The sequence below is a fragment of the Ambystoma mexicanum genome, chromosome 8 (assembly GCF_040938575.1).
Source record: "Ambystoma mexicanum isolate Mex_15411 chromosome 8, UKY_AmexF1_1, whole genome shotgun sequence".
NCBI lineage: Eukaryota > Metazoa > Chordata > Amphibia > Caudata > Ambystomatidae > Ambystoma > Ambystoma mexicanum.
In genome coordinates this window covers 663,007,401-663,035,234 of record NC_090929.1, presented here as the reverse complement: position 1 = coordinate 663,035,234, position 27,834 = coordinate 663,007,401, and the positions used below count along the sequence as shown (strand labels likewise).

Below are 27,834 nucleotides of genomic sequence, written 5' to 3'. Positions count from 1 at the left end.
CACCTGTATCAGTGAACAGACTGCCTTATTTATTCATTTGATTTTATCTTACTTGACTTTCTCGAGCACATACTAGGTATGTAAAAGGTTTGGGACATTGCAGTGTGTTGCCTAGATTTTGCCGGACAGAATTCCCCTTTTCACAGTAGAACACTCCTTGGGATAGGTGTGTACCTGGATCACCACCAGCAGATCTGCTATGTCCCTGTTTGAGTTTGTAAAAGTGCATTGCACCTGCCAATTGTTAACTTGAGAATGATCACTTGTATAGGAAAGTGGAACATTTTCAAGGTTTCTAGATCCAAATGGAAAGTGTGGCAACGGCACACAAGTTTATTTACCCAATGCCGGGGGGCGTGGCTAAGAAGCCATGGACTAGGTCATGTTTCTATGCTGCTCCTGATGACCCTACAACTATCCTGCACGAGCACTCGTGAAAACTGTGGCTTTTTGGATATGAACTGAACTGCTCCTGTAGGAACTGGAGGTGCACACACTGGGCCTACTCCAGTGCAGAACGGTGAAGCAGAACTGCAGATATCACAAGAATTGCCCAGAAGAAGCTCAGACACGAAGTAGTTAAAATGGCGCTCATGTAACAGAAGACAAAGCAACATCTCTGGAAGAAGACGGAGCAGGACTGAAGCACGTCCGGAGCGGATGACTGCAGCGGATAGGTGTAAACGCCTAACATCAGGAGGCTACAGCCGTACATGCTGTTGAGACCGTGAACAGTGTAAGCCCCGGGAGGAGTGGATGGAATACAGCGTATCGTGCCCAAACACTGAAGCAGTTATAATCATGGAGGCAGCCCCCTTATTGCCGGAATGCAAGATAATTGGACGGGCACCCGAAACGAAACAAGAGAGGAAGTCGCAGCCGGCATGTGTGTGCGCCCATACAATCACCAGGAAGCATCCGCCGCAAGCCCTGCAATGGCAGGCACATGAGAAGGCACCTCGGTGCCGCTTGAAACTGGACACAGAGCTGCATCTATCGAGCGAAAAAGGCTTTCCCTTCAGTATTATAATGGGACGTGTTTCGCCCGCAAGAGGCTTTGAACAGCCGCATCTGCTCCCAAGACGACACAAAGGAGACGGCAACCAAGTCTCCCTGTGTGGCCGCGATACCGGAGGGCACACAAAGTAACTTAGGAGCCCGGAGTGCAGTTGGAATGCCGGAGGAGCAAGCGCTCCAAATATAAGCAGAGATACATTATTTTGTCTCTGGCGCAGCGGGTCAGCTGGAGCCTGCCACACAGTGGTGGCCTACGAGCAAGGCTCATAGTGACCTGCAGAGCACAACGTTGCCCATATATTGAGCATGATTGCGCACACCATACAATCTTTAATTGGCAAATACAGGATTGAAGGAGAAGGAGCTCTACCGCAGGGCCCACACACAGGAAAGTGGCTTCCCTGCGTGATATGCACCCCTCGTGAACTCAGTTCATAGGTGCTACCGAGGACTGGATAGCCCTGAATGCAGTGCTAAAGTGGAAACGATACAATCAAACTCAAGCCTCATGGAAAGAAAGAAGTGGAAGGATAAGCCCTAATAACGTAGCTTGCTTGATGTTGGGGAGTACACAACTTAAAAGGTGGCGCCCCCTCTGGTCTGCGATAACTGGCCATATAACAGACCCTGACCCCGGTACAGAGCAAGAAGGGTTGCGCGTCGTTGGATTAAGGTGACCACGCTTGAAGAGCTGTACTAGAGTGGCACGCCGCAGCCCGAGTACGGAAGGAGTAGCGCTTCTACCCAGTTGGGACTCCTAGTAAGAGGAAGTTGGCGCCCTAAGCTAATGTGGTGAGAGGAATGCACCCCCGACAGCGGATTGGAAGCCGGCATAGTGCAGGCCACCGAGGAGGCCTGCAGTAATAGAACCTGAACACTGCTGAACCAGGCAAGCGGCAGGCAAGTGCTACAGGGGACAACAACTATTGATTGCTGTAGCACCCAGAGAGAAACCAGTGAAGTGCTGAGAGACTGGGGAGAGGAAGAGGGATTACAGAAGGAAGAAGACATCGAGTACTAACACATGGCGTCAAAACAGATAAAATCCAGACCGAAAAAGTCGTCACTGGACATATTCGCCAAGCCGGCACAAGGCTTGAACTCCCCGAAGGCAAGCATCCAGGAAGTACCAGTAGGGAAAATCCTGGCGAGGGAAGACAAACAGATCCTGGAAGCCATCGCCGACCTGAAGACATCGTGGGAAGCGAAATTAGATGCAGCCATGGCAGAACTAAAGTCATCACTGGAGGTTAAATTCGACGCAGTCAGCATTGATGTCAATCTCTTGCGGCAGGACGTACGGAAGTTAACAGAAAGCACTGGGAAACTGGAGACAGAAACAAAGACCAATGTGGAATCCTGCACGGACAATACCAAAAACATTGCCGCATTGCAACAGGTGCGCAACTTAGAACACAGACCTGAAGAAGAACAACGCATACTTTTTATAAAATTCGGCTACAGTGACATAAATTGAATTGCCAAACAGTACACACTTCACCATACATATGTGCAATCATAAAAGTGCAATACCACTGCAACTGCATTACATTGAACTGATAAGAAAGAATTGACACCTTGACATACAAAGCAAGCATTGCACATTGTAGCCACTGTTGTCAAACATTACAGCAAATAGGTTTGCCTGCAGCTTTGGCACATTTACCAGAATGGCGATTACAGTACAATAAGTATTAACGGAAGCAAGCTATCATTCACTAGACGTGGATAGGTGTTTGTGTTTTGAACTATCCAAGCTGCTGTGTAAAATGCCTCAATAGTATGTAATGGTGACAGACACCTCCCTATTTTCATAAGGAATTTAAAGACTACACAAAGAGCATGCCACTGCATCATCTTTCCAGCTGCAAGTGACATTACAGGTAAGACATTTACCTTAAAAAAAAAAAAAAAAAGAACAAAACATACCTGTTTCATTGCAGGTATTTTGCCCCATTCATTCTTTCTTGGATTGTACACATCCACTTCCGCCGAATCGTCTCTGATGGAAAAAAGAATATATATTTAGAGATATTGCAGACACATGGCCTGTGGCCAATCTCAGATACCATCAGAACCCATCCATTTTGAAGTTAATGTTTCTTATGTAACACAAATTCACTGATCATTTCATTTTATTATGAGTTTGGTAATTGGCTTATTGAAGGCTGCTTCAGACCACTAGAATGTAAATCTAGGGTACAGGTTGCTAGGGTGTTGCTGTTGTATGCCTGCGTTACTGGTTTAAAGAAGGGACAAGTTACTTACCTGTAACTGTTCTCCAGCATGGGTCTGGCATGGATTCACATGCTCATGAACATTCCCCGTCGTCAGGCCGGGAATCCTCGTTAAAGAAAAAAAATCAGTATCAGTTTTGTTTCTGATCTGTCTTTCTTAGTAGTAACCAATCACTGATCTCTGGGTCATACTGCCCCCAGCCAATGACTGCCCTCTACCCAAGCCCCTCCCCTGGCAGCCATTCTCAGAATTGGTAGCACGTAAAGTGGCAGTATGACCAAGTGAAGAGCTGCAGAGGGGAAGGAGGGAGGGTTCGCATGTGAATCCATGCCAGACCCATGCTGGAGAACAACAGTTACAGGTAAGTAACTTGTTCCTTCTCCAGCATGGGGTCTGGCATGGATTCACATGCTCATGAATATAAGAATACATAGCAGTATACACATGCACAACCACGGGAGGTGGCAACAGGCTCAACATTAAGCAATACAACAACTCAACATTAAGCATCTCTTACCCCCTCACCAGGCTCACCTTAAGCGAACAGGTTGCGCAGCACTGCTTGGTCGACCTTGGACTCCTCCCTGGAGTCCCGATCGACGCAGTAGAATCTTGTGAAGGTGCGCGTCGACCTCCATGTAGCAGCCCTGCAGATGTCCAGCAGGGGCACACCAGCCAGGAACGCCGTGGTAGCAGCGATCGCTCTGGTCGAATGGGCTCTCGGACGGCCGGGCAGCGGTCGGTTTGCCATCCGGCGACAGTGCATGATGCAGCCAGAGAGCCACCTGGAAATGGAAGCCTTCGAGAGAGCCTTCCCCTGATTCACAGGTCCAAAGTTCACAAACAGCTGTGAGGTCTTCCGAAAACTCTTTGTGCGGTCCACGTAGAACTTCAGCGCTCTAGCCACATCCAGCGAGTGCAAAGTCATCTCGGTCGGAGATGAAGGGGACGGGAAGAAAACTGGCAACACCAAGGGCTCGTTGAGGTGGAAGTCCGACGGCACCTTGGGCATGAAGGAGGGGTGTGTCTTCAGCACCACTCGTGTCGTGAAAAGTCAAGTATGGAGGCTTGCAAGATAGGGCTTGGATCTCTCCCACTCGTCGTGCGGAGGTGATGGCCACAAGAAATGCTGTCTTCCACGACAGGAACTTCAACGGCGCCAAATGCATAGGCTCGAATGGGGCACCCATGAGCCTGGTCAGCACCACGTTGAGCTCCCACGCCGGGGCAGGGGCCTTCACCGGCGGGAACGATCGGAATAGTCCCTTCATAAATTCCTTCACCAGGCGATGAGACCACAAGGACGCCCGTCCTGTAGTTCTGGTGTATCGGGAAATGGCAGCCAGATGTATCTTGATGGAGGCGTCAGCCAGTCCAGCTTTGGCCAGCGACAGTAGGGACGGCAATACTTGAGGGGCCGTAATCCGCAGAGGGTTAATCTTCTGTGCACGGCACCAGATAGTGAACCTCTTCCACTTATGTCCATAGCATTTGAGAGTTGAGGACGCCCTGGCTTTTGCAAGAACCTCTCTGCAGTCAGCCGTGATATCGTATCCTCCAAACTCTAGTGCTGCAGGAGCCAAGCCTGCAAGTTCAGCGACTTCGGGTCGTGATGGAGAATGGCGCCTCCTTCTCTGGAGAGAAGATCTGCGTCCGACGCCAGCTTGATAGGTGGGGACGCTGACAAGTCCAGAAGGTCCGGGAACCAGATCTGTCTCGGCCACGCCAGTGCGACGAGGATCATCCTGCACCTGGACCTCTTGAGCCGGTTGATGAGACGGAGCAGCAACGGCAACAGAGGGAACACGTACAGGAACAGGCCGTCCCAAGGGAACGAGAAAGCATCGCCCATGCTCCTCGGTTGTGCGAACCTGCTGGCGAACCTCTGGCACTTGGAGTTCGTCGATGTCGCGAACAGGTCGATCTGGGGTTTGCCCCACCATTGAAAGAGCCGATCCACCTGGTCCTGGCGTAGTTCACACTCGTGGCACGAGCGCAGCTGCCTGCTGAGTGAGTCGGCGATGGTGTTTTTTATTCCTGCCAGGTGGAAGGGTACCAGAAACATCCCCTGGGCGACGGCCTCGTGCCACAGATCCTGGGCCTCCTTGGATAGGGCTTGGATCTGGTGCCTCCCTGCTTCCGGATGTAGAACATTGTGGTGGTGTTGTCGATGAAGATCACCACTTTGTCCTTGAGGGACGGAAGGAACGATTTGAGCGCCCAGAACACGGCTCGTAGCTCCAGGATGTTGATGTGAAGAGACCTCTCCTCCGGGAGCCAGAGGCCTCTTGCGTGGAGATCTCCGGTGTGGGCCCCCCATCCCTCCAGGGAGGCGTCCGTCGTTACCATCTCCTGATACGCCGGGGCCTGAAAGTCAGTGCCTGCCGCGAGGTGCGCACGGGCACCCCACCATAGAATCGCCCGACAGAACTCCTCGTCGAGCGGGATCCTGTCTTCGAAGCTGCCCGCCGCTTGAATCCAGCGGGCGTCGAGGAACTCTTGTAGCGGACGCACCCGAAGTCGGCAAAGGGGCACAAGGTTGATGCATGAGGACATCATCCCGAGGAGGGACTTGATGGACCTCACTCTGGCCACATCCGTGGCTAACAGGCGCTGCACCCTGCCCAAAATGGCCTTCGTCCTTTCTTCCGACGGAGATGCCAATCGCTTCACTGTATCGAGCTTCGCTCCCAGAAACAGTGCCACCTGCGGCGGGACCAGATGGGATTTGGGGTAGTTGATGGCGAATCCCAGCTCTGTGAGCAGGAGGACGGTCCTCGCTGTGTGTTCGACAGCGAGTACTCTTGACCTTGCACGGATTAGCCAGTCGTCCAGGTAGGGGTAGACGTGGATCCCATGCAGGCGCAGCCACGCCGCCACAGGTGCGAGGCACTTGGTCAACACCCTGGGTGCCGACTTTAATCCGAACGGCAGGGCTCTGAATTGATAGCGACGCCCCTGGACTACGAATCTGAGGAACTTTGTGCCCTTTTAGAATGGGGATGTGGAAGTAAGCATCCTCCAGGTCCAGTGACGAGGAACAAGTTACTTACCTGTAACTGTTGTTCTCCAGCATGGGTCTGGCATGGATTCACATGCTCATGAATATTCCCCGTCGTCAGGCTGGGAATCCTCGGTAAAGAAAAAACCAGTATCAGTTTCGTTTCTGATCTGTCTTTCGTAGTAATAACCAATCACTGGTCTCTGCGTCATACTGACCACAGCCAATGACTGCCCTCTACCTAAGCACCGCCTCTGGCAGCCATCTTCAGATTTGGAAGCACGTGAAGTGGCAGTATGACCAAGTGAAGAGCCGCAGAGGGGTAGGCGGGAGGGTTCGCATGTGAATCCATGCCAGACCCATGCTGGAGAACAACAGTTACAGGTAAGTAACTTGTTCCTTCTCCAGCATGGGGTCTGGCATGGATTCACATGCTCATGAATAAAGAATACATAGCAGTACACACATGCACAACCACGGGAGGTGGCAAAGGCTCAACATTAAGCATCACATCAACTCAACATTAAGCATCTTACCTCCTCACCAGGCTCACCTCAGGCGAACAGGTTGCGCAGCACTGCTTGGCCGACCCTGGACTCCTCCCTGGAATCCCGGTCGACGCAGTAGAATTTCGTGAAGGTGTGCGTCGACCTCCACGTAGCAGCCCTGCATATGTCCAGCAGGGGCACACCAGATAGGAACGCCGTGGTAGCTGCGATCGCTCTGGTGGAATGGGCTCTCGGACGGCCAGGCAGCGGTCGGTTTGCCAACCGGTGACAGTACATGATACAGCCGGAGAGCCATCTGGAGATGGAAGCCTTCGAGAGAGCCTTCCCCTGATTGACAGGTCCAAAGTTCACAAAGAGTTGTGACGTCTTCCGAAAACCTTTCGTGCGGTCCACGTAGAACTTCAGCGCTCTAGCTACATCCAGCGAGTGCAAAGTCCTCTCAGCCGGCGACGAAGGCGACGGGAAGAACACAGGTAACACCAAGGGTTCGTTGAGATGAAAGTCCGACGGTACCTTGGGCATGAAGGAGGGGTGCGTCCTGAGCACTACCCTCGTGTCGTGGAAAGTCAAGTACGGTGCCTTGCAGGAAAGGGCCTGGATCTCTCCCACTCGTCGTGCGGAGGTGATGGCCACGAGAAAAGCTGTTTTCCACGATAGAAACTTCAACGGGGCCGAGTGCAGAGGCTCGAACGGAGGTCCCATGAGTTTGGTCAGTACCACGTTGAGCTCCCACGCCGGGGCCGGAGCCTTCACCGGCGGGAACGATCTGAACAGTCCCTTCATGAACTCTTTCACCAGACGATGAGACCACAAGGACGTCCGGCCCGTGGTTCTGGTGTATCGGGAGATCGCAGCAAGATGAATCTTGATGGACGCGTGTGCCAGACCAGCTTTGGCCAGCGTCAGCAGGTACGGCAGCACTTGGGGAGCCGTAATCCGTAGAGGGTTAATCTTCTGTGCGTGGCACCAGACAGAGAACCTCTTCCATTTGTGTCCGTAGCATTTAAGAGTCGAGGACGCCCTGGCCTTTGCAAGAACCTCTCTGCAGTCGGCCGGTATGTCGTATCCTCCAAACTCTAGCGCTGCAGGAGCCAGGCCTGCAAGTTCAGCGACTTCGGGTCGTGGTGGAGGATGGCGCCTCCTTCCCTGGAGAGTAGATCCGCGTCCGCCGGCAGCTTGATTGGCGGGGACGCCGACAAGTCCAGAAGGTCCGGGAACCATATCTGCCTCGGCCACGCAGGTGCGACGAGGATCATCCTGCACCGTGACCTCTTGAGCTGGTTGACGAGCCGGATTAGCAGAGGCAAGGGAGGGAACGCGTAGAGGAACAGGCCCTCCCAGGGGAACGAGAAAGCATCGCCCATGCTCCTCGTCTGGGGAAACCTGCTGGCGAACCTCCGGCACTTGGTGTTCGTCGCCGTCGCGAACAGGTCGATCTGGGGTGTGCCCCACCGTCGGAAGAGGCGATCCACCAGATCCTGCCGTAGTTCCCACTCGTGGCACGAGCGCAGCTCCCTGCTGAGTGAGTCGGCGATGGTGTTTTTTATCCCTGCCAGATGAAACGGCACCAGAAGAATCCCTTGGGCGACGGCCCAATGCCACAGGTCCTGCGCCTCCTTGGACAGCGCTGGGGACCTGGTTCCGCCCTGTTTCCTGATGTAAAACATGGTGGTGGTGTTGTCGGTGAAGATCCTCACCACCTTGCCCTTGAGGGACGGAAGGAAGGACCTGAGGGCCCAAAACACTGCACGGAGCTCCAGGACGTTGATATGCAGGGACTTCTCCGTCGGGAGCCAGAGTCCCCTTGCGTGCAGATTTTCGGTGTGCGCTCCCCACCCTTCTAGGGAGGCATCCGTGGTCACAGTCACCTGGTGGGCTGGGGTCTGGAAGTCCATGCCCGCCGTCAGATGCGCGCGGGTGCCCCACCACCGTATCGCTCGTCGGAAACTCTCGTCGAGCTTGATCCTTTCCTCGAAGCTGCCCGTCGTCTGGATCCAGCGCGCATCCAGGAACTCTTGCAACGGGCGCATCCGGAGCCTGCACATGGGAATGAGGTAGATGCAGGAAGACATCATCCCGAGGAGGGACTTGATGGACCTCACCTTGGCCGCGTCGGCCACCAACATCCGTTGCACCTTGCCCAAGATGGTCCTGGTCCTCTCCTCCGACGGGGAGGCCAGAAGGGACACTGTGTCGAGCCTCGCTCCCAGAAACAGTGCGACTTGCGCGGGCACCAGGTGGGATTTGGCGTAGTTCACGGAGAATCCCAGGTCCGTGAGGAGTTGGACGGTCCTTGCCGTGTGGACCACGGCGAGCTCCCTCGTCTTGGCGCGGATGAGCCAGTCGTCCAGGTAGGGGTAGACGTGAATCCCCTCGCGGCGCAGCTGCGCCGCCACCGGTGCGAGGCACTTGGTGAAAACCCTGGGTGCCGACCGCAGTCCGAAGGGAAGGGCTTTGAACTGGTAATGACGCCCTTGGACCACGAATCTGAGGAATTTTCGGTGCCCCTTTAGGATGGGAATGTGGAAGTAGGCATCCTCCAAATCCAACGACGATAGGAAGTCTCCTTCCTCCAGCTGACCCAGGACGTGCTGGAGGGTGACCATCCGGAACTTCTGCGCCTTGATGAACTTGTTCAGGCGTCGCAGGTCCAGGATGGGGCGCCATCCTCCCGTCTTCTTCTTCACGAGGAAGTAACGCGAGTAGACTCCGGAGCCCCGAAGCCTCTTTGGGACGAGTTCGATGGCGCCCTTCCTGAGCATCGCCTTTACCTCCAGGAGAAGTTGAGGGACGTGAAGTTCTTTCCTGGCCACGGGGGGGACGCGCGGGCACCTTCTTTGAAACTCGAGCGCGTGGCCCCGGGCCAGGGCGTCCAGCACCCAACGGTCGGTGGAGATGGACTCCCACACGCTGACGAAGCCCGCCAGCCGGCCTCCCACCGGGGTGCTTCGGTGGGGGCCCGACCCCACGGCCGGTTCAATCCTGCTTGGACGCGGCCTTGCCGCCTTGGCCTCCTTGGCGACGACGGCGGGGGCCGCCAGACTTGCCTCGTCCTCTGTAGGCCTCTTGCGACGACGAGCGGGCCGCTTGACGGTAGGAAGCGAAACCGCCGCCGGAACCTTTGGAGGCGCCCTTGCCTCCGCCGCTCCGAAAGGGCGTCCGCCGTTGCTGCAGCACTCCAAGGGCCCGGGCCGTCTCAGTATCCGCCTTGATGGCCTGAAGGGAATCGTCCACTGTCTTCCCAAACAGGTTGTTCCCGTCGAAGGGCATGTCCAGGACCCTGTTCTGGACGTCCTGCCGAAAGTCCGTAGCCTTGAGCCATCCGCGACGTCGAAGGCAAACGCCGTTGCCCATCTGGCGGAACCCAGTGTCGGCGATGTCCGTCGCCACGGTGATGGCGTGGTCCGAGGCCACCTCACCTTCCTGCAGGATCTCAAGGGCCTCCGCCCTCTTGTCGTCCGGCAGAAAATCCAGCAGGGGAGCTATCTTGTACCAGAGTTCCCTGTCGTAGCGGGCCACGATAGCCAAGGCGTTGGCCGCTTTAATCGTCGTCGCCGCCGACGAGATGACTCTGCGTCCCATGGCATCCAATTTCTTTCCCTCGCCGTCCGGCGGGGAAGTCGACGTGGAGGCCGCACCCCCCCCCGCTTTCTTCCTGGCTGCCGCGGAGACGACGGAGTCCGGGGTAGGCTGCGCCCGGAGGCATAGGGGGGCCGAGTCCGGGACCCGGTACTTTTTCTCGTACCGGTCTCTTTTCGCTGGCGTCGTGGAAGGGTTCTTGAGGAGGGAAAGGCCCTCATCCCAAATGTCGTCCAACAGAGGCACTGCGAGGACCGTCTTCCTCTTGGTCTCGCGCCGTTGGTAAAGGAAGCCTTCCTTTTTCTTCTCCTCAGGGCAGAGTTGGAAAAGCTCGGATGCCCTGGCGATCATTGAGTGGAACGATCCAATCTCGTCGGGCGGAGAAGCCCTGGGGGGAGGCGACGACGGAAAATCCTCGTCGTATGCCTCGTCGTCCGTACCCGTCGCTGCCGTGTCAGTCCCCGTATCATCCCCTCGGGTGGACGGGGAGGAGGGCTGGACGGGGCGCGATGGTTGAAAAGGAGGCGGTGGATGGATCCTTCTTTTCTTGGTAGGGGGAACACCAGAAGGTCCCGGTTCTGGATCCCCCGACGGGAGAGGTTCCTCCGTCGGTAACGGTAGTCTCGTCCTTATCTCGGAGCATAAGGACTGTATAGCCAACAAAATGGCCGCTGAGTTGTCTTGCGGCGCTGGCAGAGGGGAATCCGACGGGCGAGCAGGGGCCCCGTCGGTATCCTCGACGATGTCGTCGTCGTCACCTGCGTCGGGGCCCATTCCGACGGGCTGGTCTTGTTCCACGCCTAGGCCGTGGCTTAAGACCTCGATCAGTTCCTCTTCTGAGGTTGAGGCCGAATCTACGACGACGCCCTGCCCCCCCTTCTTCCCCACGGAGGGTTTCACGGGGGTCCTATCGATGGGCACGAAAGAAGACTCCCTCCGAGGAGGCAGGGAGATTCTGGGCCCCGAGGCCGCCACCACTGGTGCAGCCTCCACAGGCTGGGCCAGGGCCGCCGCGACCGTTTCGATAGAGGGCTTGGTCGAATGGATCAAGGCCTTCACCACCTTAGGTGCGCTCACCGCCTTATCCTTGAGGGAGGGGGCACTGCCACGCTCCTCCTCTGCCTTAGAGCTCGACCGGGGTCTCTCCAGGAGCTTCGCCGGGTGCTCGGCCTTCCTCTTACCCGACCCAGAGCGTTGGCTCGTGGTTGATGGTGCCGGGGAGGGTGCGCCCTGCCTGGCGCCCGTAGAGCCCGACCGTTCGGCGCTCCCGGTGCCAGCGGACTCGCGGTGCTTGGCCTTATGTTGGGCCCCCGTCGCCGGGGCGCCCTCAAAGGTCTTAGAAGACCGCTCAGATTTCTTCTTCTTCTCGCCAGACGGGCTCTTACCCTCCAGCCAGCTGGCGAGACGTTGATGGCGGTCCTTCATGGTCCGTTCCGACATGTTGCCGCAAAACGCACAGTCCTTCTCCACGTGCGTCTTGTCCCCATGAAGGCAGTAAAGGCAGAAAGAGTGTTCGTCCTCCTTGAAGACGTTCTGCAGCTGGCATCCAGGGCAGGCCCTGAACAGCTTTCCGGGCGTCGAGCTTCCCTTCTCCTGGGCCATCTCCGAGACCGGGCCTGAGAAGCTTCTGGAGTCCTCCGAAGTGTAGCTCGACGAAATCTTCACCCTTGAGGGGCACAGATGAATCCGACACGGGTCCCCGTTGATCGGATGTAGGATCGGTGGAGCTTGAGGCTCTTTTGACCGAAAGAATCGAAGTTTTTGTGAAAAAGCGCGAAAAAATAGCACTAACGCTCGAGAGCAATAGCACGAGGATCCCAACACATGAACGTGCGGTAAAAATCTGAAGATGGCTGCCAGAGGCGGTGCTTAGGTAGAGGGCAGTCATTGGCTGTGGTCAGTATGACGCAGAGACCAGTGATTGGTTATTACTACGAAAGACAGATCAGAAACGAAACTGATACTGGTTTTTTCTTTACCGAGGATTCCCAGCCTGACGACGGGGAATATTCATGAGCATGTGAATCCATGCCAGACCCCATGCTGGAGAATAGGAAGTCGCCCTCCTCCAGCTTTCCCAACACATGCTGGAGGGTGACCATCCTGAATTTCTGTGCCTCGATGTACATGTTCAACCGACGCAGGTCCAGGATGGGGCGCCAACCGCCTGTCTTCTTTCTGACGAGGCAGAATCTCGAGTATACTCGGGAGGCCAGGAGCCTCTTGGGGACGAGCTCAATGGCACCCTTCTTGAGCATCGCCCTTACCTCCAACAGCAATTGAGGAATGCGATTCTCCTTTCTGGCCACGGGAGGAATGCAAGGACACTTCTTTTGAAATTCCAGCGAGTGTCCGCGGGCCAAGCTGTCCAGCACCCAACGGTCGGTGGAGATGGACTCCCACACGCTGGCGAACTTCGTCAGCCGGCCCCCCACCGGGGTGCTTCGGTGGGGGCCCGATGCTACGGCCGGTTCAGTCCTGCTTGGAAGAGGCCTTGGCCTCCTTGCCGACGAGACCCTCCTTGTTTGCCGTGGCCTCTGTAAGCCTCCTGGGACGAGGAGCGGGCCGCCTGGCGGTAAGTAGAAGAGCCGCCGCTGGATCCCTTGGAGGATCCCTGTCTGCCTCCAGAGCTCCGAAAGGGCCGCCGTTGCTGAAGGACTCCTAGGGCTCGGGCTGTTTCCGTGTCTGTCTTGATGGCCTGGAGGGACTCATCCACCGTTTTTCCAAACAGGTTGTTGCCGTCGAACGGCATGTCCAACACTCTGGTCTGGACGTCCTGGCGAAAGTCCGTCGCCTTGAGCCATCCTCGTCGTCTGAGGCAAACCCTGTTGCCCAGTTGGGGAAATCCGGTATCGGCAATGTCCGTTGCCACCGTTATGGCGTGATCCGACGCCACCTCTCCTTCCTGCAGAATCTCTAGGGCCTTCGCCCTCTTGCCGTCCAGTAGGAAGCCTAGCAGAGGAGCTATCTTGAACCAAAGCTCCCTGTCGTAATGGGCCACGATCGCTAAGGCATTGGCCGCCTTAATCGTCGTCGCCGCCGAGATGACTCGTCGTCCCATGGAGTCCAACTTCTTGCCCTCGCTGTCCGGCGGGGAAGTGAAAGTTGAAGCCGCCGCACCCGCTGCTTTCTTCTTGGCCGCTGCCGAGACGACAGAGTCCGGCGTTGGCTGGGCCCTGAGGCACAAGGGGGCGGCATCGGGGACCCGGTACTTCTTCTCGTACCTGTCCCTCTTGGCGGGTGCCGTGGAAGGGTTCTTGAGCATAGCCAGCCCCTCGTCCCAGATGTCGTAGTGCAACGGCACCGCGAGGACCGTCTTTCTCTTGGCTTCTCGTCGTTGGTAAAGAAAACCTTCCTTTTTCTGTTCCTCAGAGCAGAGCTGGAAGAGTTTGGATGCCCTGGCTATCATGGTGTGAAAAGAGTCAATTTCGTTGGGCGGAGAGGCCCGAGAGGGGGGGTGAAGACGGGATGTCTGTAGTGTCATCGCCGCCGTCCGTCCCCGTCGCTGTATCCGTCGCCGTATACTCCCGAGGGTCCGGCGAGGTGGATGAGGGGTCCACAGGCCTCGCAGGCACGAAGGGCGGAGCAGGGTGGACGCTCCTCCACTTGTTCAGAGGGCTTCCTGACGGGCCTGGTTCTGGATCCTCCGTCGGGGTCCCTGGTAACCTCGTCCTCATCTCAGTACATAAGGATTGGATCGCCAACAAAACGGCCGCCGAGCTATCCTGGGGCTCGGGTAATGGCTGCGACGGACGGGATGGCTGCTCCACTGGGCCCTCGTCGTCGCCATCTTCGATCACATCAGCGGGAACCTTCCCCTGGGATCGAACCTTCTCGATCCTCTCGTTGAGGCCTATGAACCTCTCGTTGAGGCCTTTCACGCTTTCCACCGGATCCTCCTCAGAGGCTGAATTCGAGTCCGTAATGGCCACTGGCCCCCCCTCTTTTTCCGCCGGGGTCTTAACGATGGTCTGTAAAGAGGATTCCCTCCGCGGTGGCAGGGAAACTCTGGGCCCCAAGGCCGCCTCCACTGTCGTAGCCTCTGCCGGCTTCGCCAGGGCCGCTGCGACAACCTCGATAGAGGCCTTTGCCGGGTGGATCAAGGCCCTCACCACCTTAGGTGCGTCCTGGGCCTTCGCTTTGGGGGGAGGGTCATCACCTCGCTCCCCCTCGGCTCCCTTCGAGATCGACCGGGGCCTCTCCAGAAGCTTAACCGGGTTCTCAGACTTCCTCTTCCCCGAACCAGAACGCTGGCTCGTGGTTGATCGTGCCGAGGAAGTCGTGCCCCCTGCCTGGCAGCCGAGGAGCCCGACCTTTCGGCGCTCGCGGTGCTTGGCCTTCTGTTGGGCCCCCGTAGCCCGGGGTGCCCTCACAGGACTTAGAAGACCGCTCAGACTTTTTCTTCGCCTTCTCACCTGCTGTGCCCTTCTCCAGCCAGGCGGCGAGGTGGGAACGACGATCTTGCTTGGTCCGTTCCGACAGGTTCTTGCAGAACGCACAGTCCTTCTCCACGTGCGTCTTGTCCTCATGAAGGCAGTAGAGACATCTCGAATGCTCGTCCTCCTTGAAAACATTTTGCAATCCGCATCCTGGGCAGCTCCTAAACGCCCCAGGACAAGGGAAGCTCGACGCCCAGATCCAAGCTGTGTCCGTTGAGGTAGGCCACAGATCTTCTGGAATCCTCCAAGAAGCGTAACTCCACGAAAACGTCACCCTTGAGGGGCGTAGAAGAATTCCGAAATGGGTCCCCGTTATCGGAAGTAGAAACGGTGGAGCTTGAGGCTCGATTAACCGAAAAAATGCGAAAATATCCTGAAAAAGCGCAAAAACGCAGTAAAAGCTCGAGAGCTAAAACACGAGGACTCCCAACACTTGAACGTGCGGTAAAAATCTGAGGATGGCTGCCAGGGGAGGGGCTTAGGTAGAGGGCAGTCATTGGCTGGGGGCAGTATGACCCAGAGATCAGTGATTCGTTACTACTAAGAAAGACAGATCAGAAACGAAACTGATACTGATTTTTTCTTTACCGAGGATTCCCGGCTTGACGACGGGGAATATTCATGAGCATGTGAATCCACGCCAGACCCCATGCTGGAGAACAATGAGATAGGAAACAAAAAGGAAGAAATCAGGAACTTTAATCCTCGAGAGCACCCCCCACCTTCTCAGTGTCTAAGAGTAACTGCCTTTAAAACAGGGAGTTTCATACTAGCATAATTGAACAAAGCTATTCACTTTTATGGAGCATGTCAACATGACATGTCTTTGTACTGAATGCCACAAGTCAACTCTGCCCATTACAAAAAACTATGAATGCTGTGGCGGTTGGGGAAAATATCAAGAATGGCTGTTGCTCCTGCTCATCATCCACCTCAAACCACATTCCCCAAAAATTCCTTAACTGAGGAGTCTGGTAATTGATGAGTAAACACCAAACACAAGGACAACTGCATTATTTATTATTTATATATTTGTAAAGCGCTGAAGCTCGCAAGCATCAGGGCGCGACAGGTACACGAAGACAAAGGAGGCACAGGAAAGAAGGAATCAAGAGAGTGTCAAGTGGTATAATGGCTGTTTACCTGAAAAGCATGGTTTTCAACTGTTTTTTTTTTTTTTTTAAAGAGTGGAGGTTGCTTTCTAGCCGGATATTGCAGGGTAGCTCGTTCCAAAGGGAAATCGCTTTGGTGGGAAAAGCCCAACCTAGCCCTGTGGCTTTTGTTCTGGCGTGGACGGGTTCAAGTAGACCTTGTTTAGCCGATCTTAAGCTGCGGCTTCGATCATACCATTTGAATTCCTTTTTAAGGTATGCTTGGGCTGTGCTATATAAGCACCGGTGGACCATTATCAGGGATTTGAAACTAACACGCTCCTTTAAGGCGAGCCAGTGAAGATCGATTCGGTCTTGTGTTATGTGTTCTCGTTTGGATTTCCCTGTGATGGATCTGACTGCATTATTTTGGATTATTTGGCATTGCTTGAAGCAACTATTGCTGAATCCTAATAACAGGGCGTTACCATAATCCAATCGTGAGAGGATGGTGGCTCTGGCGATGGTGGCACTGTTTTTGATGTTCAAGAATGGCCTAATGCGGCATAGTAGCCTCTGGTTGTACTGGCAGGTTTTTTCATGCATGCTCCCCCTGGCTCTCTGGAGACCATTTAAAGGAAAAATGTCTATGGAAATATTGTGAACGCATGAACTAAAATTCACTTCTCGCTACTCAAAATGTTACATTGTGGGGTAGGTCAGTGTTGGTGCACATTACTGTATGTTTCCGAAGGCTTTATTATAATCCCACCTGGGTTTTGAAAGTGTTTTGAAGCAGCTCGCAGTGTGTTTGGCTCATAAAAATCAATGGTGTCCGAAGCGACTGACCTAGTGATTAGTGCGGCTTGACTGTATGCTTGCACTATGGCGCTTTCCTCTAACCGTTATTCTGAGACAGTGTTGCCACAGTTGAGGTGAATGTAGCAGTTTGATGTTCAGGGTGCACAGTGGACTGCTACCCCTCTTATCCCCCCTCCTGAGGCCCCTCTGAGGGGCCTAGTTCCAGCTATTCTTGGAGGTGGCGAGGTTAAGGTAGGAATTGTGCTAGGGGTGGGAGCAGGAGCCGGAGTGAGCTGTGCTTTGGCAAGCACCCTTTGGTAAGCCCCTCAGCATTTACAACGGTTAACACCGTAGGCACCGATTTCATGCGGTTACGTGGTGTACCATCTTGGTTTACCATTAATTCAGAGACTTCCTGTTTTGTATATCTGTACGACTGTACACCTACATGTGTGAAGAACGCTAATGGACAAATGAAACAGAGTAGGCATTCACAGATGTTAAACTTGCACTTGCCAAAGCACCTGCGCTGTTTTTTCCCTCCAAATTATGATAACCCATGTACTGTTTTGCCATGAAAAAGATGGCTATGTTCAAGCAATGCTCAGACAAAGACACTGCTAAATAGAAGAGTATAGCAATTAATTCTGTTGCTGCTGGTTTACCACCTTATTTACGGTCTGTGGCAGAAAAAGCATGGACAGCCCAATCATCTAAAAACCTGGTTCTACATTTGACCCTTCTTCTGGGAGTGCTTCATGCTGTAAGAGCCTTACTGTTGAAAAGCAAGACCGAGCAATTTATCAATTTTTTGTCACACAAAATATGACATTCGGTTAAATTCTTCCAATGTTACATTGACTCTTTTCCCGGTTCTTAATCCAGCTTCCTTACAGCCGAACTCAGGAGATGATGAAGCTCACTACTGCATTACTATAATCACATTTATTACAAGTACCCAAAATAACCTGTTTGACATATTGCTTCAAAATCCTGAGTATTTTGCAGATGCTTCAGGTTTAAGAGATGAGCAAAGTAAGCAAACTCAAGGGTACGCAGTTTGCACTGCACAAGAGATAACCGAGTGTGCATATTTCTGAAGTACTCCGCTCAAGTTGCTGAGCTCATTACACTAACAAGATCCACTACACGTTTGCAAGGTGCAAGGATCACTGTGTACACAGGCTTTTGCAATGCATTTGGGTTGACCACGTTTACAGGCACATTTGAAGGCAGAAGTGCAGCCCCCACTTTTTGGTATTCTTGATGAACTGCCTAGGATTAACAATAAAGCTTCCGACACTGAAAAGAATGCTTGGAGTAAAGCAGATTGCCTGTTATAGTGGTAAATTGTGGTGTTCAGCACATGGCTCACTGTTAGTGCCTGGATCGTTACCGTATGTTTGCCCATGTGCACAATTCCGTTGTACACAATGAGCAAGGGAGGGATGGGGAGTGAAGTTCAGGATGAATAGTTTCCATCTGGTTTGCCAATCAGCAACCCAGACAATGTTTGGTGAGCCAGCAATACAACATTTGCAAAAGTATTAAAGCGAGTCAGGGAGTATATCTGCCACTGTGAGGAAATACACAAACAGATTGTATCCAGAAGCCTAGAGTTTCATGTAGTGTCGAGACACAATGGGGTCCTTCACAATACAATTTCAAAACTTTTCTGAAACTGCCCTGAACGGGCCTGATGCACTGTCATTTGCTCTAATGAGCATGCAGAGTATTACAAGTACATGAACAGGTTTGAGCGCCCATGAGATAACCAGTGGCAGACAAATGCCTTTACCTGAATCACCTCCCATCCAACCAAAATCTAATGTTTACCTGTTGGACGATGATGTGTTACAGTAGTCGCATTTTGAGCCCAACTGTGTACTCGCAGATTTGTGTAACCTTGCTGAAATGAGCCAAAGGCACCCCTTCATTGCCTGGATGCAGGGTAATATTTTTGCCTTAAAAGTCATTAGCATAACAATTATCCGACCACACAGTTGGCAGGCGCCATTTCAAATATTGCTTACCAGAACGCTGCTGACAAATGCCATGACACACCAGCATGAACTAACATTAGCAACTCTAAGCCAACGGAGTCAAGTCACTTTATTAGCTCGGATTTCCCATTTAAAAAAATACAAAAATGTAAAACCAACAAATCACACGAAAACAAATATAAACAATCCCATTGCAGGTTAAAAAGAGGACAGCCAGCACCTCCTCAACAGCCAGGCCCAACCAACCACCCTCCAACTATAGAAAGGAATATTAAATATGCAGGTGATCTGCCCGCCGAGACAGAGCCAGCCTCACATAATTACACAAATAAAAAATAAAATTCCAAGTCCGTACAGTTCAGTATAAAATTCAGAGCCCCCCACACAGTTCCAAATATTATTCACTATACAAAAGGGCCAAACACCATTTGCAGAACAGCAGAAAGTGGCAAAGATCCTCATTAGCTGCCAAGCCCACAGGAGCAAAGTTTATCCCGACCAACCTTCAGAGGGAGCATATTTAGGTGAATCATCAAAATCAGGTGACGACAATCTGGAGATGGGCTTGAGCCTACACACCTCCCACGCCATGCTATGCTGCTCCTTAGAGAGGGGAACATGCTCAGGGAACCCAGAGCATGAACTCTCAGATCCTCGGCCTGGTCGTCACAGAGTTCGCTCCCTGTGAGAGTGGATTTCAAGGCTGACGAACTTAAAATTTTCAACACATCCAGAAACCACCCTGCATTTTCTTAATTTAAAACCGCCATAAAACCATCTAAACTGCAGGAAAGGAGGGGATTTTATCAGTTCCTCAAGAATGTATTGCATGTTAGGGTTCTTAGGTTCGGCCTGAAATATCTTCAGAAAAAAAGGTTGCAAACCGGATTTTAGCCTGTGTTGCAAGCTTGGACATCCCCAGTTCTAAACGAAGAGCGCAGTTTGGCATACCCTGTGGGAGACCAGTCAGCCTCTTCAAAATTCCATTTTGTATGAACTCCAATTTGTCACACTTGGAGTGCCCCCACAGTTCGATGCCATACAGTAACACTCCCCACTTTGCACTTGTACACCTCTAAGCATTTGTCAAGCATGTGCCCGCCAAAAACTCATAATCGAATCTTATGTAACCAACCAACTTAATCTTTGCTTTCTCGCGAGTCACCTCCATGTGTTCTCCCCAATTTCCACTGCTTTCAAAAACTAAACCTAGGTAGCAAAAAGAGTCCACCACCTCAATAACCATTTAGTGACCAGGAGTAGTTTGACTTTCTCCTGCCTCGCCAAAAAACATTGTTTTTTTTCATGTTCAGTTTTAAGTTGTTGAGCTTAAAGTAATTGGCAGCCTACTCAAGGCTTTGCTGTAGCCCCCGCAGGTGTTTGGTCGATAAGGGCGTTGTGATCTGTGTATATCAGTGTTGCGAAAGGCATCTTTCCCACAAATGGTGGGCTTACATTTGGCCCTAAAGATAAAACATTAAAAAGTCAGCAAGAAATAAAATGAATAAAAGCGCCGCCAAAGGGCAGCTCTGTTTAACAACATGATTTGTGGGGAACTTATTGGTGTACACCCCCATATCGCTCCCCCGAACTGCTGCAACTGTGTTCAAATAGCTCATTAAAATCAGACACATGCGGTCTGATGGTACCTTCAGATCATGTAGTTTCTGCCACAGGATCTCCCCATCGACTGAATCGAAGAACTTCCCCAGATCCAAGGCGGCCACATACAACCTGCCTCCCCTCAGCGAGCAATACTTCTCAACAAGTATGTTCAGGATTAGGCAATGGTCAATAGTTGAAAAAACACTCCTAAATACTGCTTGAGTGTGAGGTAAGGCATTGTTAGTTGTCACCCAATCATCCACTCTGTTTTTAAGACATTTGTTAACAATCTTGCTAGAAATATCCAGCAGGGAGATGGAAAAACTGAGTCAACCTCGGAATGATGCCTATGTATCTATAGTTGATAATTAATGGACTTGCTTTTCTAATGTTAATCATACGCTCTGGAGAGGTGAACCTTTCACAACAGGCTGTGAATGTACATTTCAAAAGGGAATTTTGATATTAAAAAACAATATATTAAAAAACTATTTAGGGATATTAAAACTTGGCAACTGGAAGTGCCTCTTAGAAATGTGGCAAAGGTTATTTGGCATGGTTCCCGGAGGCAGGTCCTAGCGGCCAACCATTACCTAACTGGTTACCCAATGAATGGCTGCGGAATGCTCTTTCCAGAGTAAGACCGGAAAACGATAAAGTTGCTCCAGGCTCTACTGCCCCTTCTTAGATTGCTATACCCCAGATAAGAGACAATGGGTTTCCTAGACCCTCACAATGACTAACTTGCCCTCTTATTGTCCAACTCATCTGTAGTTTAAAGAACAAAGAAAGCTGCATCATAGAACAATCCAGAGGGCATCCAATGGAACTGAAAGAACTGAAATGATGGGCATAACCAGTGAGGCTAACAGAGGATGAGTCATTTTACTATGTTTTGCTAGGAAAAGAACCCCAAACCATGACTGCACCAGAGGTAGAAAAGCAAGTGAATGAATGCTATACATTCACACATCATAAAGAACAAAAGCACAATTAAAACAATCTATACACCTGGGTCGAATTGGTTGCGTGAAACCTGAATCAGCAGAATGTTTACCGTATAAGGGACCTGCAAAACTTCCCAAAGGTATCAAGTGATTCAGGTAAACTAGTTTGGTCAGTCAGATTCGCCTGACGCTGGAGCTCTTCTGAAGTCGCTGGATATTTCAGAGAGGGAGGAGGAGGGTGGTGTGGAATGGTGTCTGTTGCAGTTTTCAAGCTGGAGCATTTCACTTTCTTCTCTAGGTAAGGGTTTTTGGGCTTCTACATTTAATAGGTTTATAGAGTGAGACAGAAGGAAGGGAAATTTAAAAGGAAAGGCAGCATACCATGCCTGTTGCTGTTTGATAGCTGGCGCGTTTTACCTTCACTTTTTGGACAATGAAACAAAACATCTTTGCATTTTGTGCATTTTATACTTCAAGAGAGAATTTGGGGGAATGTGATTTGAGACAGTTTTCAACAGAATATAATTTTACTTTTTATTATTGTAAACACCACTTAAAAGGAATCTGGATTTCACAGAAAGGCATGCTAGCCTTTGGGAATTTTTCTTTGAGAAATTTAATTTGCCCTGCCAAAAAACTCAACATTGTATTTTGCATATATACTGCAGCTGCTTGAATTAACATGCACCCAAAAACAGTTGACAATTTATTTGCCACAACTTTGGGGGAACAGGAAAGAAAAAAAATAGGTGCCAGAAAAAGTGTTGGTGGGAAACTAGTGGCAGGTTGATTAGCTGTGCGACGCAACTGGTTGCGCACATTGAGCAGTAGGAAGAATTTCCTCTGGGTTTGAATTATTTGAGGGTTAAGAGAGCATTTTGACAGTAAGAGAAAATGATTTAAGGGTGTGGTTTGTGATAACAGGAGGAGGGCATGCAGCACTACCTCCATATGAAAACGTGGTTGCCAGCCTCGGTGGTGTTTGAGGCAAAAAGCACCACCAATAAAATGTTCAGTGCCAAAGCACAAAAGGTGGAGGGGGTAAGAGACATGCACCATGGACATTTTGCACGGTTTACTGCCAAGACAGTAGCTGCTGTTGGGTATAGAGTAATACAAGATCAGTCAATACCACAAGCTGTACAAAAACTAGTGATAAATGTATTGCAAGCAATGAAAATCTGGTTGTGGGGTTGGAAACTAGTCCTTCCAACGCCATCTCTAGCTTAGTGGTTTTCGCCACTTCAGTACAGACAACCTGAAACTTTGCTTCTTAAAATCTTAAGATTACAGAATGTGGCATAAGTAGTCTCTTGTTGCAACAGACCAGCAGACACAACAATGTTCTTCGGGGGTCAGTTGAGGAGACTACAACTGAATCTGTAGCAGAAGGAGCAGATGTTCTTGATAGTGGGAGGGGTGAGTAGGATTTCCTGTTCTCAGCAGAAGGCCAGGGACAGAAGAGCCATGCCAATTGTCCATGTTCGAGAATCAGGATATTTCTCAGCTCGGCACACCAACTGCATCTACCAACCCTTCGGCTTATGATTTTCATGATGCCAATGATGATGAAGGTAATAAGGACCAGGACTTGAATACACCCCACGCTTTTTGTAAGAGAATACATGAGCTTTTATGGCTGCAAGCACTGAGTCCAACCCCAGCAGTGGCCCAGAGCAAGTGTTTGAAGAACAAATAAAGCCTGAAGGTGCACACACCACTACCACAACCCCTGCACGGGTGTGTAGAAATAACACTGCCTTTTCATTTATTGATTTATTCATTTATAAAGCGCACACAAACCTGGAGGTATCAAGGTGCTGTTACAGGTACTAGTTGCATTTAAAAGACAAGCATACAAGTAGATCATGCAGAAATAGACCAAGCTTCCCATCATCAGAGATCATACAGGGCACATCAGGCGGGCCAGGTCCGGAGCATTATAGATGGAAAGGGTAGGAGGGGTGGATGTAAAAGGGGGTGGATGATTAGAAGTGCAAACGGGATCAAGGGTGGTTAAATAACCATGTTAATCTCAGAGATCCTGAAATGTTAATGTCTAGGTCAATCGACGGCAGAACCTACTAGACTATCACAGCAACCAGTACCTCCTCTTGCACCTGGGTGCCTTGTGGTGGAGCTCATGTCCACTTCTGCCTCTGCTCCACAGACAATGAGGCCTACTGCAAGACCATAGCCCATGGTTACAGTGTGCCATTTATTTGTACAGGGTCAAGAGCAGCATCTTGCCACTTGCACTCTATACAGAAGAATTGTGTCCTGTGGAAAGGCAAGGGAAAATCTGGGTACATCACCATTGCTTGGGGATGTGATTTGACCTCCTGCACAAGAGTGGGACCAACATATTACACAGCATTGCCCACAGGAGACAACGAACGCTCAGTAGCATGCCAACACTGCCTCAAGTGTTGACCTCAGGACGTTTAGGTGAGTCAGTCCAATAGCAAAGTATTGTGTCGTCCAGGTCCATTAGCAGCACCCAAATACAAAGTAGTGGTAGGGATAAAATGGCTATGCACCAGCCAAGCCTCAGCGCATTATTTGAGCAGAGTCAAATATCACTGTATCCTTCTAGAAGTACAGCTACTCACTGCTTAATTGGCAATAATGCTGGCAGTAAACGCTCTGCCATATGTCTTTTGTTGAAAACAAAGGTTTTAGAGAGCATTTGGATTTGTGGCAGCAGACAATGGCTCCAATGTCATTGCTACACTAAGGCTTGAAATTGCAATATATGTGCCATGCTTTGCACGAGTTCTCAACCAATGGCATTGTGTCAGCAATTGCTCCCCTGTCTGTGATATGCTTGCTCTGGAACACAAGATCTGCTTTCCTTTCAGCCGGTCAGACCGTGCCAGAAATGCTTTGAGTGCATTAAAGATGCAGCACAAACTCCCACACAACAGCTAAACATGTCTGCTCCAACCAACTAATATTTGCACATGCTTGACCGACTGAACAAAGCAATGCTGTGACTACAGCTAAAGTTGCAGTCTAGCATTGGAAGGCTCTAGCATTGGTATCTTTCATAACTTCATATGCTGTATGAATATTCCCAGTTGAGCATCATCTTATTTCTTTGACATAAGTTATTAACACATTAATAGTATGTATGTAGACTAGTCTAAACACAAGGCTTTGATCCATTAAAATAATAGTACAGCATTAAGTTGGTAGTTACTTTTTAAAAAAATGGTTTTAATCAAGATAAATCTTTCAACAAAAGTAACATTTACAATTCATTGTTTAAAATCCTATGGGATTAAAATGCAAATACACAAAAACAAAATAAAACATTCACATTACAAAATTCACAACTTATGATAATGTGTGCTAGATCTGTTGATTGTTTCATCTCTGAATATTGACATTCACAAACTACCACATTTGGATCCCATGCTTTGTGAAGGCTGTTTGTTCTAAATAATATGTGCCATGATTTAACAAAAGATGTGTCCATGAATCATGACCACTGGAACTATAATTTGCTTGTGATTAATACCTTTTTAACAGCTCCAATCTGTACAGAAAATTAAGAATTGCATATCTGACTTTCTTCCTAGTCGAATGAAACAGTAGCTCCCAAACTTGGGCCTTAGTTGGTCATCAGTCCTCAAACAGAATTTTAAAATAAAAAATTCGAAATGTTAGTAGCATAACACATTCTGTGCATAAATGCTTCAGGGTATCAGGCACCATTTAACAAAATATGCAGTGCAAGTCACTTGCGGCAATGAGTTTGCGTTTCAATAAGACGTCGCGCTTGGGCCATATGTTGAGACGAAAACGTAGATGATCATCCCTCTGGCGGGCGGTAGGGAATCTAATTAGATAACTTTCCACTACACCATATTGCTTAAGTGCAAACCGATTGTTCATGAATTTCTGGTATTTATAATAGGCACTCCTTGTCTTTATCCAGTCATGTTCCCATAAGCACATCTTGGCTTTATCAGGACTCTCAAGCAATAACTTAAGCTTGCCCTCTCCAAGTTACACGAACTAAGGCCAGTGAGTTTAACAAATAATCTGCAATGAGACCTAACAGGCATGTTTTTTGTAGTAGCCAAAACACATTTACGATAAAAGGCACATAGTTTCCATTTGTGCATTGCATACAGGGATAACAATCCCAATTTATGCCTGATTCGGGTGCTGGCAGGTTAAGCACTTGTTTCCAGTATCCCCCTTCCAATCTCGACCAATAGTTGTATGATTTCTGTATTAAAGCTTCTGAACCATACACTACCACTGGAATTCATTTTTGCTTGTCATAGAAGAGAATCGTGTAATGGAAAATTTGCAAAATTGTGCTTTGATTAGGCGGGCTTCAGATATGGCTGTGTGTAATTTTTGTTTAATATGCATTTCATGGGCAGTGGCGCACTGTTAATTGGTTACCAGTGTACCCAGATATATATAGGATGACACAGACAACAAAAATTCTTGTTGGAGCAGCCACTTATGCTTGATAGTGCGTTGCTTGGGATTTCCAAACTGGACTACCTTAGTTTTTGTTACATTAATTGATATACAATTACGCTGGGTATACACTTTTCAAGTGCTCCCAGCATAGCTCGTAATCCATTAGAGGTTTTGGAAAATAACTCCATATCGTCTGTATACAGGAGAAATTTCACATGCACTCAATTTTTGGGAAATCGGCTCTAATATCGTTGAAGCAACAGCCAACATCGGAAATAATAAAGTTAAACATGGCAGATGCCAATAAGCAGCCCTGCTTTAAGCCACGTGCAGTAAGCATAGAGTCTGATGTAAGAGGGCGCTAGAGGGCCATCCAAGATGGCGGCTTCCCAGTGAGCTCCGTGTAGCTCCTAATTAATACTGACAAATCGTTGTTTCTGTGGTGCACATTTCACCTGCCACAGCCACCAACACCTGCACGAGACACTACGGCACAACCCGAGCCCATTATTTCGTCAGATGGCCGCTAATTGACTCATCAAAGATCCAGCTGACAAGGTCCCCCCCGCCCGCACAGACTTGTGGCCTTCGCTAATGGCGCAGTGAGCGCCTGGGGAGAGAGGAGCTTGCCGCGGGGCGGGCCGGCGCTGAAAGAGCAGCCGGCGAACACCAGACGTGACCCGCCAGGAGCTCTGGGCCGCAGCGTGGAGGCGCCGATACACGCGTGCCCTGGCGCCCAAGGAGGGGAGAGCTCCTGGTACTGCAGCGGCTCAACACGGGAAGAGGAAGCGCCACTGTTTCACCCGGGCGGACCACAGACAACTACATGGTACGAGCGCTCCGCTATACACGCTGCTCCACAGGCGCTCGCTCGGCAGGCTTTCTAGCTAACCAGTCCTCCCGTGTGACACGCACAACAATATCATGCGCGTGAGCGCCCATTACTCCAGCCAACTTGGCCCCGCTCGCTGGGGGAATCCTAGCCACACAAGTCCTCCACGACCATCAAAGAGGACGTGGAGCGCAACTCGTCAGCCCTCTGGCAATAAAAAGACATGCATATGAAGTGCCCCAAAGCAACGCGCACAGTTACCTGAACATTACGATTTACGCAGCCCCTCTCCAGCCTGCCAGATAGAGTGGCTGTGAGGGAGCAACAAGATCACATCGTACAACCCCCAACAGCAAGCTGAACCCCTACACAGACAGCAGCGGTTGACCCCAACACCAGGCATAAACCTTAAACATCAGAATCAAGGTGACTATACCTGAACATCCTCTCTGCCAGAGGATACCATGATGCACCCCTGTGTTGTCTGATCCCCAGACAAGTACCATCCTGTCATCGCCTGCGGGGACCAACTCCACGTGCACACTGATCCGCCTGCGAGTCCTCAATACCTGCCTGCAACTGGGTGGTTGCCCTGCACCGTGGTCGGCGCAGACCCCCTGTCCGAGAGAAAGACAGCGCACATAGGTTTTCTGCAAGGTGTGACGCCGCCATCACCAACTACAAGTATTACGCGCGCCAAAGGTGGGGTGCTCGTCCCGACCGCTCCCATTCAATCCGCACGACCACCCGTGCAGACTAGGCACGTAATCGTTACCCTACCTCCCCTCTACATGGAGCCCGCAAGGATAAACAGTGAAAAAGTCTCATAACCGGCTTAACCCTCACAAGCAGCGCAGGAGAGGTTCCTGCCCTAGGTACAGCACGACAGAATCATGCAAAGCTAAGCAATAAGGCCTCACGGCCCACCCATAGCAGCAAGAGAAACCTGCAGACACTGGTGCTAACACTCAATTTTGTAGCTGGTCACTGCCAGAGTACAAAAGGTGCTCATCTTGGTGCCGAAAATGGGGAAAACCAATAAATCCCAAAGGAACTTTGAAGCCAGTTCCTCCTCCAAAGCGTCTAATCCCAACAGCAGACTGCAATCACCTACACAGGAGGCCTCCCAGATAGAGGAAGAAGTGCAAAACTTTGACATCAGAGAAATCCTACTGGACCTGAAGGCTGGAATTGGGGGCCTAGGCAGCAAATAAAACACACTTTCCTCGAAAGTCTATCAACTCCAACATCGGCTGGACAAGCATGCAGACAAGATGGACTCAGTTGAACAGCGAGTGTCAGACCTGGATAACGGTGCAACGTCCC

General features: G+C 50.9%; 1 protein-coding gene across 2 annotated transcripts in view; it reads right to left on the bottom strand.

The window, feature by feature from the left end:
• The window catches only part of KLHL21 (kelch like family member 21), a 282,299-nt gene that overhangs the window by 18,128 nt on the left and 236,337 nt on the right, over positions 1–27,834 (bottom strand). For both annotated transcript variants that reach the window (XM_069610426.1, XM_069610425.1), the window contains exon 4: positions 2,947–3,019. In XM_069610426.1, coding sequence (XP_069466527.1) covers positions 2,947–3,019 — 73 coding nt within the window. The remainder of the gene's footprint in view (positions 1–2,946; positions 3,020–27,834) is intronic.